This window comes from Pieris napi, chromosome 16 (genome assembly GCF_905475465.1).
Source record: "Pieris napi chromosome 16, ilPieNapi1.2, whole genome shotgun sequence".
NCBI lineage: Eukaryota > Metazoa > Arthropoda > Insecta > Lepidoptera > Pieridae > Pieris > Pieris napi.
This window is the reverse complement of record NC_062249.1, coordinates 816,723-831,997: the sequence shown is the minus strand read 5'-3', so window position 1 is coordinate 831,997 and position 15,275 is coordinate 816,723. Positions and strand designations below refer to the sequence as shown.

Genomic DNA, 15,275 nt, shown 5'->3' with positions numbered 1-15,275 from the left:
ACAAGAACCGTGAAGATACATAAAAAAAAATATCAGATTTCTGAATCTGTTTCATGATCATTTTTCAATCTAATAGGCAAGTGGGTGATCAGCCTCCAGTGCCTGAGACACGCCGACTTTTTGGGTCTAAGACATGTCGGTTTCCTCACGATGTTTTCCCTCACCGTTCAGGCAAATATTAAAGCGCACAAAGAAAAAAAGTCTATTGGTGCACAGCCGGGGATCGAACCTACGACCTCAGGTATGAGAGTCGTCCGTCCGTACCGTGAAGATAGCGCGTCATATTTCCGTCAAATAGTTATATTTTGCAGAGAGTGTAACCCAATACCCCTAAAATAATAGTACTACCAAGAGTCCATCAACTAAACTAGAAATAGCCTTTATACATAGAGGGACATCATTTATTATACACATAGTAATTAACACACGAAAATCATACGTAAATGTCATAAGTCATGACCTTTTCTCTCAAATTTAAGTCAGAGTTGGAGTCTGAGGTGTTACGCACTGTATAGACTATAATTTCATGTTTGTTTTAAGCTATATTATGATTTTATATTCGGTAACTAAATGTTTTCATTAATAACGATTTGGATAAGAATAAAATTCTAGAAAAGTCTAGTTGGTAGATTACAACCAGTGGGCCAATCAAACTTCTTCGCATGAACGTGACAAGTTCTGATTGGCTCCTTTATTTGTAACGAACATATGTAAAATGTTTTAGATATTTTGTAATTCGTTGTTGGTAAATGTTAAATGAATGTTTTAGAAGTATATAAAAGTTATCTTATCTTTTTAACTGTTTTAGCAGTGTAAGTGTAAAAACTCTTTGTGCTGCTCTACGGCGTAGAATCTTGGACGCTGACAGAGACTATGTCCAAAAAACTGGAAGCGTTTGAGATCTGGGTTTATCGACATATGCTTAAAATATCTTAAACAGACATCCGAAATACTACCGTGCTGGACAGAATGCAAAGAACAGAAGTGCAGAAGAACAAAGAAGTGCTTATGACGGTTAAGAATAGGAAACTTGAGACACGTTTTACGTAACTCCAAAAAAAATGAGCTCCTTCAACTAATCATACAAGGCAAAGTGGCAGGTAGAAGAAGAACTGGCCGCAGACGCACGTCTTGGTTGGAAAACTTAAGACAATTGTTTGGTCAAAGCACCAAGTCATTGTTTAGAAGCGCGGCATCCGAAATTAAAATAGCCATGATGATCGCCAACCTTCGCAAGGAGATGGCACTATAAGAAGAAGAAGAAGTGTAAAAAAATCACTACTCTTGAAAACTGAAATCGATGACGTGTGACGCATTTGATAACGACATCACATTTACGTAGATTGCGAGGCTGTAGGAACAGTATCCTCATTACAATTTGTGCGTACGCTTGTCGGCTCTGAAAGACGAGTGTACTGCGTAGCGTAGACTGTTTATTTATTTGTTTCCAATTTTAATTTGTGTTGTCGTTGATGTTGGTAAAATTAGCTGTCAGTAGTATTTACTCTCTAATTGATAATAATCTAGATTTTTGTTATGTAATTGGAATTAATAATTGTTATTATTATTAAACCAGGGTGGGGGATAAGTGGTCTATAAACCTTTAACTAAAGGATTGACTCTTGAACTCGCCTCGACTTGATTTATTGTTGATTGATTTATGATTGAAGTTTATTTTAGAATTATTTTAATTATACATATTAATAATAATCTTTATTTATTTTTCCCACAAAAACTTCGTACATAAACAAGTAACAGTTATATATTATTATAAATAAATAATTATACACTGATACATTATTTCATAAGTAAGTTCAGAGACACTTAACAATAAATAGTCTAGATATTTCAAGCAGCGAATATTTCCGCTTCCTGTTTTTCTATTCTATTTTTATAAGGTTATTGCAGTTTTCACATTCCTGTACTGCTAACTGTAAAAGGAAAAATATTTTTTCGAAATTATATTCGTAAATCCACTCAAAGTTGTGAAATTTCAGCATTCCAGTTTTTTACAAGTAACTTTGTACATGAGATCAAAGGCAATTTATGTTGTAATTTTCATGTCGGTTTTAATGTTCGTAATTGTTACTGGCTTACATGTAGCTACTACTTCCAACTAATAATGTAGGGCATTTTGCAAACTCCTCAACATTAATCCTTAAATTCTAATTAATTAATTATACAAAAGCCTCTTTACAAATAATTCACATAATTATACAGAAATAATTTATTTTTAAATTTCCAAGGACCTCTTATAGAGTATTGACCTCCATAATGTGGCTTTATCTCTCTCTATCTCCACTCTAATTTCTTTAAGATCATCAGCCCACCGTGCGGGAGGCGATTTCTCTCTTTTCCCTGATGGCCCTTTCCACCTTGTTGTTCTTCTGCCATTTGCAATTAACAATATTCTAGTTAGTCTGGGAAAATAGTCGAGCTTATTTTTATTTTATTTTATTGGTGTTTATACCCAATAGTCTTGTTCTTGATTAGAATTCTATCGAACAATATTTTTCTACGTCAGAATCTAATAAACTTAACATATTGTGACAAATATCCTATTGAATTAGCTTATTGTACCAGTTGATATTGAATATGGTTTTCACAAATAAAATTGTATATTGTGTACCATTTCAGATCAGGGCAAGTGCCAGAATTTGAATGAGTGTTTGATGAATCGAACTTGATGGAATCAGAACACCAATTTGTCAATAGAAGGCCTGTAGACTAACAATCATAACTCTAGTATGGGATAGACGTTGATTTAGTTGGTATTTGTTTTTTTAACTAGTATGTCTTTTTGCCTTTTTGCCATGGCTGATAGAGGCTGAATAATTGGTTTGTTATTAAATCGACACATTCGTTATCATATGATGGGTGTAATATAAAAAATGTAGAATATTTAAAATCAAAATATGCATAACCAAAACAAACTCGTCAAAGTCTAAAAATCATAAATTACAGACCTATCGTCCGTAACTGACGTACACAAAATAAATTGTTCAATTCAGATCTATATTTTGTAGGTTATTTTTATGCAGTTTCTATTTTCGGGTTGCTCTCGAGTGACCTAATTGCTTTGAAGTAGAAATCAGATTATACTGTTATAGTTTTAGTGAAATTTAATTTGAAGATAACAAATTTTATTTTAGTTCAGGTAGGTATCGTTTGATAAAATAACAATAAAGTCTTCCCTATTAAAATTATATAAACAATTCGTATTATCATTGTAATGAAATCATTTAAGAAATCAGTTTAAGATTTTTTTTTTTTAAACACAAAAAATGTTTTTGCAAATTTTGCCGCGGCCCTGAATTTTCTGCACTAAGTTTCAGCCTAGTTAGCGATCTGGTGAATCCACTATAAAATATGGTTATGTCATCTGCATCTGCACATATTTTCCAAATACATGGGACACACATATTAGATTAGGTAATAATTAGGCATTAGCAGTGTTGGCCTATTGGCTTTAACGTACTATTCTCATCCCCGAGGTCGTAGGTTCGATGCCCGGTTGTGCACCAATGGACTTTCTGTCTATGTGCGCATTTAACTCTTGCTCGTACGGTGATGGAATACATCGCGAGGAAACCAACATGTCATAGACCCAAAACGTCGACGGCGTGTATCAGGCACAGGAGGCTGATCGCCTACTTGCCTATTAGATTTAAAAATGGTCATGAAACAGATTCAGAAATCTGAGGCCCAGACCTAAAGAGGTCGTAGTACCACTGTTAATAATTAGGCGTATGCAACTTTTTTTTAACTATAATTTACGTAAATTATAATAGTTAGATTAGTTTTAGTTGTAGAAATGTTGTGCGAAACCATCCCTCGTACCACTCGATCGGAAAACAAATGAATTAGTATGCTCTTCAACCGGGAATGAAACCCCAGACGTCACGTTTCTCTTAAAAAACCGTTTAGCCACGAGGTCATGCTCTAATTAAGTCTAGATATACTTGACTACGCTTTATGGCAAGGATTTTATTAAAATATTGGAATACGAAGAAAGAGCAATGCTAGATAATATTTTGATACGAAATAGAACTTTAATAGGAAAACAAATGTTTGCTTTACAGAGGCTTTCACTTCGAGCTTATTGATTCAAGGGATTGTCAACAGAGAGAACTTAGAATAATAAATAAACGTTAGTGAAAAGTGGTCAGAAAATCATATAAATACAGTCTATTATATAAACGGATCTTTTGTAATATACGCGTCTGATTGTTGAATCGATTTCAGAGAGAGAGCCTTTTAAATGCCACACACCAATGGTTCTTTGTAACCAATTTCTGCATTAATTTCAGCGTTTATTTTTTAGCGAAGTAGGTCAGGATTCTGTGCTTACATACACACAAATACATACAGCCAGTGGCGCTAAAAGCCTTTGTGGGCTCGGTCCACTGTCGTCTTTCATCCAGTTCGTATTCTTTACCATCACTCTAAAGTCATCATTTTTTCCTGGGTCTGACTTTTGACCTTTTCTGGTGTGACCACTGAGTCATACTTTAGGTACCCTTCCGGCATTTGGTTTAAGTGGCCTGCGCGTTTCAGTCTCTGGTTTCTGTGCTGATTCGTGGGTACAATATATTTTTATTCACCCAGTAATTGTATATGGCAAAAATAATCCTTTGGTGGTGGCGTTCATCAATGCTCTGGATGTGATCCTTATGAATGACAGCGTAGAAATTCAAGTCCCTGGTCCCTGTTTTCCAATAAAGCACATAAGCGCATTCTATTTTCCGTTACTAACACAACATTCTGTAAAGAAAGTTAGATTCTGATTCAGAACTCAAACAGAAATAGGCGATTTTCACTTGAAGCTTTTTGTAAATGCCTTCGAATTACGAATGTTTGTTGAGAGAGGGCATCCAAAAGCAAAACCATCCTGATTGGCAGCTCTCTTAACTTCACTTCACATCATTCTAGCTTTCTTCGCCTGTGCAATAATGCTTCGTTGCCAGATCTGCTCTGCGATTCTGTAACTCACTTTTCGAACTCACACAGCGGTTTTCGCATCGGCGGACGCTCTCAAATCAGTCATGAAGCAGTCATTTTATGATTTGGCATTCTGAAAAGGTGGGAGCTTGTAGTTTATTGTTTATCTGAATGCCAATGCGCAAGGCTGTTTTGGCCAGCCACGTCTCCTTTTGCCTTGAGGATTCAGTCGAGGGCTTGCTTGGCAATGTGACATGGATCTTTTCGGAGCGTATAGTTATAATTATTCTACGAAGCGCACAATCCGTACACGAATTCTAAAACCAATATCCATTAGGTGCGCGTGCAGAAAGTGCATCGTAATAAAAATCGAGCGTATTAAAACGTTTTATTCCAGTACATATCGCTTGTTGTTAAATTTTATGAGCCCAAGCCAATAGTTCTAGGTTATAAAAACATTCGAGGTCAATTCGGACTCGTTCAGGTACAAATAGGGCTGCCAGAGGCAAAAAAGTGAATAGAAAAATTAATCCATTATTCGAATTTCACGGAGAAATGTTCAGGGCTATTCGCTTTTACTGATCTAGAGGTAAAATAGGTAACCTAGTTTTTGTTCTACGTATATACTGCGACCATACTGGTTTTTTACGCCTATGTGTATGATGATATTCTTAGTAAAATATAAGCATTTTTACTTGAAGCACAAGCCAGACACATTTCTTAGTATTTTTACGGAATATTTTTAACAAAATTCTACTAGTTGATAATCAAAACAATTGTTGAGTTACGGTGACGGACGGGTATTGTGACTGCGAAAGAATTGCTGCTTCTGGCTCTGGACAAGACACGCTTCACGACACTGACGGCCAGACTCCAGTAATGGAGAAGCACCAAAAGAAGAGAAGAAGTGATAAACAGGAAATCTTATATATTATAAACGTCAGAGTAAAAACAATACTACAAAATACTATTATATTTGAAATTATTATTATTTTTGCCTGGCTTAATTCTTTCTCTAACCCATAGCCCTAACTACAATTAAAAAAGTTATTTCATTTATTATTTTCTAATTATAAACAACCCTGCGTATATCATATATTATGTAGGACGGCCTTTTGTTTCAAATAACAACGGTTTAATTGAAATTTTTTGATTGCTTCATGCTTTCATAATAAAAGTGAACTGTTTCAAAACTCAAACTGTGTAAATTCGCCTTGTATCGTGGCATGGAATTACTTGTATATTCAATAATATATCTTTTGTGTTAATACACATATACGGTCTTACTAATAAAAAATCACTATACATGCGTTATGACAAGGTGATAGTAATTCAGTGAATAGAGCTTGTACAGGGCATAAACTCCTCTTTGACCAATAATCGATGTGTATTGGTTGAATAACAAAACGACCCTTATTTATTGTTACCCTGGCAACCCGCCGTGTTTGATTGACGTTTGATTTAATAATTTTGATACGACTCATAATTCTAATGTAAGTTGTATTTATTTTATCAACCAAAGCAATTATATACACATTTACTCAATATACTAATAACATTTTATTATTTGCAGCTAATAGAAACTCCAAAACCTCAGACAAAGAGGACTAGAATTTTACATAAAAAGCCGCGTTCTGCAGTACAAAAGTTAGAAGAGGTTAGTATCAATGTGATAGAGAAAGGACTATTTCATTCAAAATCCCTCAACGATCATACTTAAATTTTTTAGGCATCTCAAATAGTGGAAAGTGCCAAACTCCGCAACACGGTAGTGTTCCAGTGTTTCCAGGAAGAGCACGAAACAAAACAAAGGCAGATGGCTGAAACACATGAGCTCAAACAGAAGCGACTCGCCGAAGCTCACGAAAGGGCTAGACAGAAGCATCTTCTAAGGCTCAAATTGTTACAGCAGCAATTAAATAAATAATTATATACTTATAAAAAAAATAAAACCCCCGTTTTAAATGAAATATAACTTTTTATTTATTTCAAGTCCTTAACTATCCACACCTATGTAAATAAAACAGCCTTAAAAATATGTTTCAATAAAAGCAGCTCTAGCAGCTTGTCTAGCCAGATTGCTTGGGGGCGTCTAGGTTGGCCTTGGTTCTTCTGGTGCATTCTCAGTGTCATCAAACGTAACATCCAGGATGTGATCTTCTTTGATATTAATAGCAATATTGTGGAGGATTGCCAGTGCTACTATATATAATTTGGCATTTTCTAATGACACTGAGAAGCCATGAAGAAGACACCTAAATCGAAAACCCTCCACCTCTAGTACTCTTTTCGACATCAGCTCGCACTCTGTCACAGATCTTCATAACATACTTCTTTGAAAAGCGGTATTTTGTTTTGAAATCGCCATGCGAAAGTAATAACGGATTGCACCGAGTTTGGTATGTTCTTTGACTTTCCTTGGAGGCGGCAAATCTTCAATCGTATGTATTAGCTGCATATCAATATTATCTAAATCTTCTATTTGATCTATAAAATCTATTTTCAACAAACACAAATATCTACTAACTTAAATCTTTCCTTGAACTAAAAAGTCAAAAAATGCTGTCAAACGCGAAATCAGATGAAATTACGCAATTTTTGTCTTATTCACCCGTTAAACTAGGCCTCTGCGTTGTATAAGCATTGTACAAGTCTTCATACAAACCAGACACTTGTTATAACAGCAGTATACATCAACCTTGTCAATTCAGACATTATTAGTAACATTTTTCTTATAACAGGCTTATACGATGTGCATAAATCTTTATTAGTAAGACCGTTAGTATATTATTATGCCCTAATTGTGGTATAGTCCCAAATATAACAGTAATCTTCAGCATCGTTGAAGTGTTGGCCTTGTAGCTTCAGCATGCGACTCCCTGAGTCGTAGGTTCGAGGCCCAAAGATTGTAGCATAAACACTTGTATGATTTGGTCTGAAATGATGTCTTACGTCAAGTCTTAAGTTTTTCAATCGTCGGATTTGTACACAATTGATTTAGTGTAAATTTAAATTTAAGTAACACTTATTTATTTATATATTATTGAGTAACTAAGAACAGAAGAGTTACATTAATATGGAGTTACTTATATCTGTCAAGTATATTTTAATATGTAGTAGTAGCAAAAACAATATTAAATATTGAACAAAAAAAATATCTTGTTTTACAGTTGTACATTATGTATGAACATCTTGGCACGTTACGTTGCTTCGGAGCTCTGTCATATACTTTTAAGCTCCAACAATGATAATGCAAAGTTGACAGCTTAGCTTTACAAGCAGAATACAAATTTGATCTTCTCTAGAGCTTAGTGCACGTCGGATAAATTCTGATTAAACTAGATGAGATCGCTATTCGAGAAGAACTAAATTAGGCATTAGAAAGATATTTATATACCTATATACTATCTGGTACATAGTACCGGTGACCTCAGAGCTGGTGTTTTCCTCGCTTAACGAATAAGTATCGCAATACAGCGAAGAAATGCTGCCAGCATTAAAGGTACACTGCCACAGGGATACTTTTAAATTATATACATATACGGTCTTACTAATAAAAAATCACTATACATGCGTTATGACAAGGTGATAGTAATTCAGTGAATAGAGCTTGTACAGGGCATAAACTCCTCTTTGACCAATAATCGATGTGTATTGGTTGAATAACAAAACGACCCTTATTTATTGTTACCCTGGCAACCCGCCGTGTTTGATTGACGTTTGATTTAATAATTTTGATACGACTCATAATTCTAATGTAAGTTGTATTTATTTTATCAACCAAAGCAATTATATACACATTTACTCAATATACTAATAACATTTTATTATTTGCAGCTAATAGAAACTCCAAAACCTCAGACAAAGAGGACTAGAATTTTACATAAAAAGCCGCGTTCTGCAGTACAAAAGTTAGAAGAGGTTAGTATCAATGTGATAGAGAAAGGACTATTTCATTCAAAATCCCTCAACGATCATACTTAAATTTTTTAGGCATCTCAAATAGTGGAAAGTGCCAAACTCCGCAACACGGTAGTGTTCCAGTGTTTCCAGGAAGAGCACGAAACAAAACAAAGGCAGATGGCTGAAACACATGAGCTCAAACAGAAGCGACTCGCCGAAGCTCACGAAAGGGCTAGACAGAAGCATCTTCTAAGGCTCAAATTGTTACAGCAGCAATTAAATAAATAATTATATACTTATAAAAAAAATAAAACCCCCGTTTTAAATGAAATATAACTTTTTATTTATTTCAAGTCCTTAACTATCCACACCTATGTAAATAAAACAGCCTTAAAAATATGTTTCAATAAAAGCAGCTCTAGCAGCTTGTCTAGCCAGATTGCTTGGGGGCGTCTAGGTTGGCCTTGGTTCTTCTGGTGCATTCTCAGTGTCATCAAACGTAACATCCAGGATGTGATCTTCTTTGATATTAATAGCAATATTGTGGAGGATTGCCAGTGCTACTATATATAATTTGGCATTTTCTAATGACACTGAGAAGCCATGAAGAAGACACCTAAATCGAAAACCCTCCACCTCTAGTACTCTTTTCGACATCAGCTCGCACTCTGTCACAGATCTTCATAACATACTTCTTTGAAAAGCGGTATTTTGTTTTGAAATCGCCATGCGAAAGTAATAACGGATTGCACCGAGTTTGGTATGTTCTTTGACTTTCCTTGGAGGCGGCAAATCTTCAATCGTATGTATTAGCTGCATATCAATATTATCTAAATCTTCTATTTGATCTATAAAATCTATTTTCAACAAACACAAATATCTACTAACTTAAATCTTTCCTTGAACTAAAAAGTCAAAAAATGCTGTCAAACGCGAAATCAGATGAAATTACGCAATTTTTGTCTTATTCACCCGTTAAACTAGGCCTCTGCGTTGTATAAGCATTGTACAAGTCTTCATACAAACCAGACACTTGTTATAACAGCAGTATACATCAACCTTGTCAATTCAGACATTATTAGTAACATTTTTCTTATAACAGGCTTATACGATGTGCATAAATCTTTATTAGTAAGACCGATTAAGTTTAAATTTTCTATTTATCAATGTTTTGTTTATTATTCATTTTAGAATATTTTAACTGTAATTAATGTAATTGAATTTATATATAACGAGAATTGTAATCATAGTGGTTAAATTGCTCCATTAGGCTACTCCATTTTGAAAGCACATATAACACTTGTATCAACAAACAAACGAACAAGATATTAAAGATACCGACGTTACACACCCGATACACAAAGAAAATTAAACATGCTAAAGAACTTTCTCCCAAACCGTGTAGTGGCCGACTGGAATAGGCTTCCGGAAAGTGTGATCACTGCACCATCTGTGAACACCTTTAAAAATAGACTGGATAAGTTTCTCCAAATCCCATAATACACGCGCATCAGCTTATTAAAAGCTGCCAGTTGTTAAGTAAATAATAATAATAATGCTTCTTTGGGGGGTTACGAGACTTAATTCAAGCCAGTCACAATAAACGGAAAACTAACAGAAATATATGTAAGAAATAGAAACAAATGAAGCAAAAATCGCAATTATCATAATCATGACAGTAGAATAAATGATAACGCGAAAACAGCAACATTATCGTATAATGGTACGAAATGTCTTCGCAATTTAATGTGATTTGATGTAAATTTTCCATTATGCAAAATTGTGATTCGCTTTTGCGTTTCGAGTAATCTTAATGGCTGAAATTTGTCTTGTTTTTATTCAAAACGTCGCGTCGTCAGGAAACTTGTGAGTTTCAAGAATTTTGAGCTATTTATGAGTTTACTGCGGTATCGCTGCTTAAGTTTTAAGAGCAATTAGCTTATTCAAGTTGAACTTAGCGGTTATATTTTTACTGTTTGCGGTTTTACGACGGTTTGGACTGTTAAAAAGTTTTATAAAGGGTTATTCGTTCATACATATGTTCATGTATTATGCCTAAGCACACACAAAGAATCTTGTGCGTTAGAAGTTATAATTCTTTGACGTAACAAGATAAAAATCTTTTTAAATTCATTCGCCTTATTCTACATTTGTAGAAAAAACAACACTAACAATAGAAAAAAGGTATTTAATATATTGAAAGTTTCATTATAACGCATTATCTAGTTAAATAAAGTTTATTTAAATATTAATTTTAAAAAAAAAAATCTACATAATTAAAGAAATGGACATTTTAAATTTTAAAATGTTGACTATGATGACTAACTTCAGGGTGTCGGTTTTTTGTGACGGTGTGTGTAATAAAATTTACTCTCATCATTTTTCCCTAACGCGCCAAAAGAAGTATAACTTCAAAAAATTTAATGCTTTACACTCTTTCACACTAAGCTCTTCCACATTAAAGAAAATATTTTTTTAAATTTATTTAGCAATATTGTACATAATATGTGCTTAAAAGTTAAAAGAAAGACCGCTCAGCCTATAGTTGGTGCAATTGTTAAGGACTCCGACACTAAATCAATGAAGAGATAATAATTTATCTATTCTTTTGTTTCAGATTGTGCTATAAGAATTCGTAACCGCTCTGGACGCATACATTCCGGCCACCTGCCTCGTACACATGGCTGCCACCTCACATTCCCTCAACCCTCGCCACGAAACGCCCTCCTCGTAGAACTACACAAACTCAATGTACCCTGTTCTTCAGGGTATATCAGGTTCGCTCCAAACACCCCCACCATTTGTGGGAAACTGGAACAAATACCCTTACAATCCAGAAGGTATCTTTATCAGTCTTCGTCCAAACCAGAACTAGAACTCCACGGTCGACCTACGTTCGCCGCAATCTACCGTCTAGTAGACCACTGCCATGATGTCCTACTGACGGCCAGAAACGGCTCGTTCGACGTCGGCCCAACTGTCAAACTCCTCTGCTCGTATAAAATACATTTACCATATGGAAACCGTGTTGCGTTGCGACTCCAAATGGGCACAAAGCCCAATGAAAACTCTAATGTTGCTCACGAGGAGTCCAAAGTTTTTTGCAAAGGAATGGAACTGACCCTTCAAGATGGAGATTCCAGATGGAAGCATTGTTCCCAGCCTGGTGATCCTCTACGAAGTGTACAGATTATATCTGAAGGGAATTCGATTAGACTCAACGTTAGTATACTTGCTAAAAGGAATTCTTCGGCCATGTGGTTAAAAGTTTGGTGGATGGATAAGCCAATGGAAGATATGGTTGGAAATTGCGAGTTTAGTTGGATTGCATCTGGTGACTTCTGTGTATCTGCTATTAGGGATATTAAAAAGACTTGGAGGCAAGCGGAAGCAGAGTGTGTGAAACTTGGAGGGCATTTAGCCAGCCTGGCAGATGAGCACCAGCAACAAATTTTAGACCAACTGTTATCCCACGCGTAAGTTAAATATACATTTTGCTTCTAATCAAAATATTTAAATGGAAACACTTAAATAAAGTATTTGTTCAAAGGGATATTATAAAACGAAGCGCGATTTAATTATATTTATCCGAGTTGATAACTTTGAGTGGCAGACAGGAATATTAAGTTCTGCTCAGATTTTTAGGACAGAATTTATCAGCAGCCCCTAAACAGAAATTCTTTATATAAGAAAACATACATTTACAACCTATAAACCTTATAATTACATATATATATAATTTAAACTTATGCTATAGTATTGTATGCGATTCAATGCAGAGATCCACCATGATATGTATGATTTAATCAATTTACTTTAATAAATTTTATAGTAATAACACTCGATATCTACCACATGTTAAATATTAAAAAAACTTATATTAAACTTATCAGAACTTGTGTAAGTTAGAAAAGTTATTGTATTTGGCAACTAGCAAGAAGAATTTATCACGAGTTTAATATTTAGTATGGCATAAAAGTCTATAAGCTGCTATGATCGAAAATAAAATATTTCTATATTGGTTAATATCTAAGTATATAAAGGATAATGTAAAAAGATCTCGATTTTTTTAAAGAAACTAAGTAACAGACATATTTAATATTCGGAATAAAAAATCTCAAACATTTTGCTAAACAGAAAATATTGTTCGTGATAAGCTAAGCTTATGTAGAAGTGTTTAGTATAAATAATACGCCACTACGTCTTGAAAAAAAAAATATTGTTGCAGTTTTTAAATCCACCTATCAATTAATCTTAGACGGTAAAGAGAGAAGACATTTAACTCATATCAAAAATTGCAGGCCCGGAAGCCACGAAGACGACGTCTATTGGATAGGAGCTACTGACTCTGTTCACGAAGGGGAATTCCGGTGGTCTGACGGTCTACCTTTCTCTTACGCACGTGAGTTTTGTTCGTTATTTTATCTTCCTTAATTATATTTTATTCCCGATATATTCTAGTCTTGATTAGTGAGGTTAGAATACCTACATCTTACTAATATTATAAACGCGAAAGTTTGTAAGTATGGATGGATGTTTATTACTCTTTCACGAAAAACTACTGAATGGATGTCAATGAAACTTTACAATATATATAGCACATAGCTCAAACATCAGATGAACAGATAGTCTACAAGTTTGTCCAAAATATCAGGTAAGTAGGAAACAATCTGATAAAAACCCATACCAAACAAAAAATTGTCGTGCAAAATACACTTATGTCAAAATGTTAGTTTGTTTCTACGCTACGCTAATATAAGCTACTCGAAATACTAATACTAAGTCGCGAGCACCAGCTAGTACCCTATATTTTTCCAAAAAAATAAAATTAAAATTGTATTCATTTAAAATTAGTTTCCAGTACTGTATGAGGCAACAGAAAAAGATGTATTATTTACAAAATAACATTAAAAATTCCTAGTTATCGCAGATTCTCCCATATATTAGTCTAATTATTTTATTTAAACAGCGTGTTGTTCCCACAAGAATTTAAGTGCGTGCTCCTATTTCAACGTGCCTCCTGCTGATAGAGGACAAATCTTTGTTTTAAATTTATTTTATTATTATTAATTACTTGATATGTCATGTGGAACATGGTGTAATGGTTGCAGCAACAAACATTGTACACATGTAAAACAAAAAGCTTGGCGATTAAAAAGAGTGGCGGAGAGTTTTTTGCCAGTTTTTCTCTTCCGTTCTACGCCCCTTAATTTGAGAACTGGCAGTAAATGTAAACTTAGAAGCATATAATATATATTTCTTTTTTGACGTTCATAAGTGTACATTGTGTTTCCTAATAAATGAATTTTGACTTTTATAACAACTAAGCAAATTATATCAATCTTCGATATAGATTATGTCTTAAATAAATATAGCCTACTTTTCATCCTAACCTACGCAGCAAAGCAATTTGAACAAGTTATCCGACAATAGCACTGTTATACGACTTCTTGCACTTAGTTAATTGTATTATGAAGTGCATTTCAAGCGATTAACTCTATAATTTCAGTCTAGACTTAGGCACTTGTCAATATTGAATTATCTATCACGTTATTGAAGCATCGGCTATTGACGTGGCTCCGGATTATCTTCAATTAAAAATTAAAGTAATAATTATACTATTTTAGATAGAATATAAATAACAGAGCAGTGTTGGCCTAGTGGCTTCAGCGTGAGACTCTCATCCCTAAGGTCGTAGGTTCGATCCCTGGCTGTGCACCAAAGGACTTTCTTTCTATGTGTGCATTTAACATTCGCTCGAACGGTGAAGGAAAACTTCGTGAGAAAACCGGCTTACTCTAGACCGAAAATGTTGACGGCGTGTGTCAGGTACAGGAGGCTCATCACCAATTGGCCTATTAGATTGACAAATGATCATGAAACAGTTGCTGAAAACTACTAATTAGCCCAGACCTAAAAAAGTTGTAGCGCCACTGATTTTTATTTTAGATGTGTAGTTGTGTGGTGTAAGAAAATTAACATTGGAATTTTACTAATAGAAAGATAATTATTTAAATTAAATTTAAGGCAAATAGGTAAAAATAATTTTACCACGTTATATGTATTTTTAAAACTAGAGCGATAACGAATAAACCATTAATATTAAAGAAAATATTCAAATTACTTGTATGACGAATTAACATATACAATATACATATTTGTATATAGCTTGCTAGCCTTGTGTCTATCTTCTATACAAGTATGATTATATTCTGTCTACTTAGTCGGAGGCTTTCATTAGCATTTAAAACATATTATGACTTGATGTGCAGTTTATATAGAATTTAAAGAAAAGTATAATTATTCTGAAGTCAACCGAAAATCACATCAAAATACTAGCTGACCCGGTAAACGTTGTTTTGCCATCTATATTATTTAAAGGAAATATTTTTAATTAAAAAAGGGGTGGTACATAGAGGGGTGAAAAATAA

General features: G+C 34.2%; 1 protein-coding gene and 2 long non-coding RNA genes across 6 annotated transcripts in view; all 3 read left to right on the top strand.

Annotated features, from left to right (window-relative positions):
• Positions 1-15,275, top strand: part of LOC125057580 — a 198,080-nt gene that overhangs the window by 107,425 nt on the left and 75,380 nt on the right. For both annotated transcript variants that reach the window (XM_047661362.1, XM_047661361.1), the window contains exons 5-6: positions 11,462-12,320; positions 13,146-13,246. In XM_047661362.1, coding sequence (XP_047517318.1) covers positions 11,462-12,320; positions 13,146-13,246 — 960 coding nt within the window. The remainder of the gene's footprint in view (positions 1-11,461; positions 12,321-13,145; positions 13,247-15,275) is intronic.
• On the top strand, positions 6,220-6,911 carry LOC125057587. 2 transcript variants are annotated; one of them, XR_007118223.1, is made up of 3 exons: positions 6,220-6,434; positions 6,515-6,598; positions 6,671-6,911. It is a non-coding gene; the product is annotated as an uncharacterized LOC125057587 (long non-coding RNA). The 2 variants fall into 2 exon arrangements; XR_007118222.1 differs by having other exon boundaries at positions 6,220-6,598.
• On the top strand, positions 8,485-9,175 carry LOC125057586. 2 transcript variants are annotated; one of them, XR_007118221.1, is made up of 3 exons: positions 8,485-8,698; positions 8,779-8,862; positions 8,935-9,175. It is a non-coding gene; the product is annotated as an uncharacterized LOC125057586 (long non-coding RNA). The 2 variants fall into 2 exon arrangements; XR_007118220.1 differs by having other exon boundaries at positions 8,485-8,862.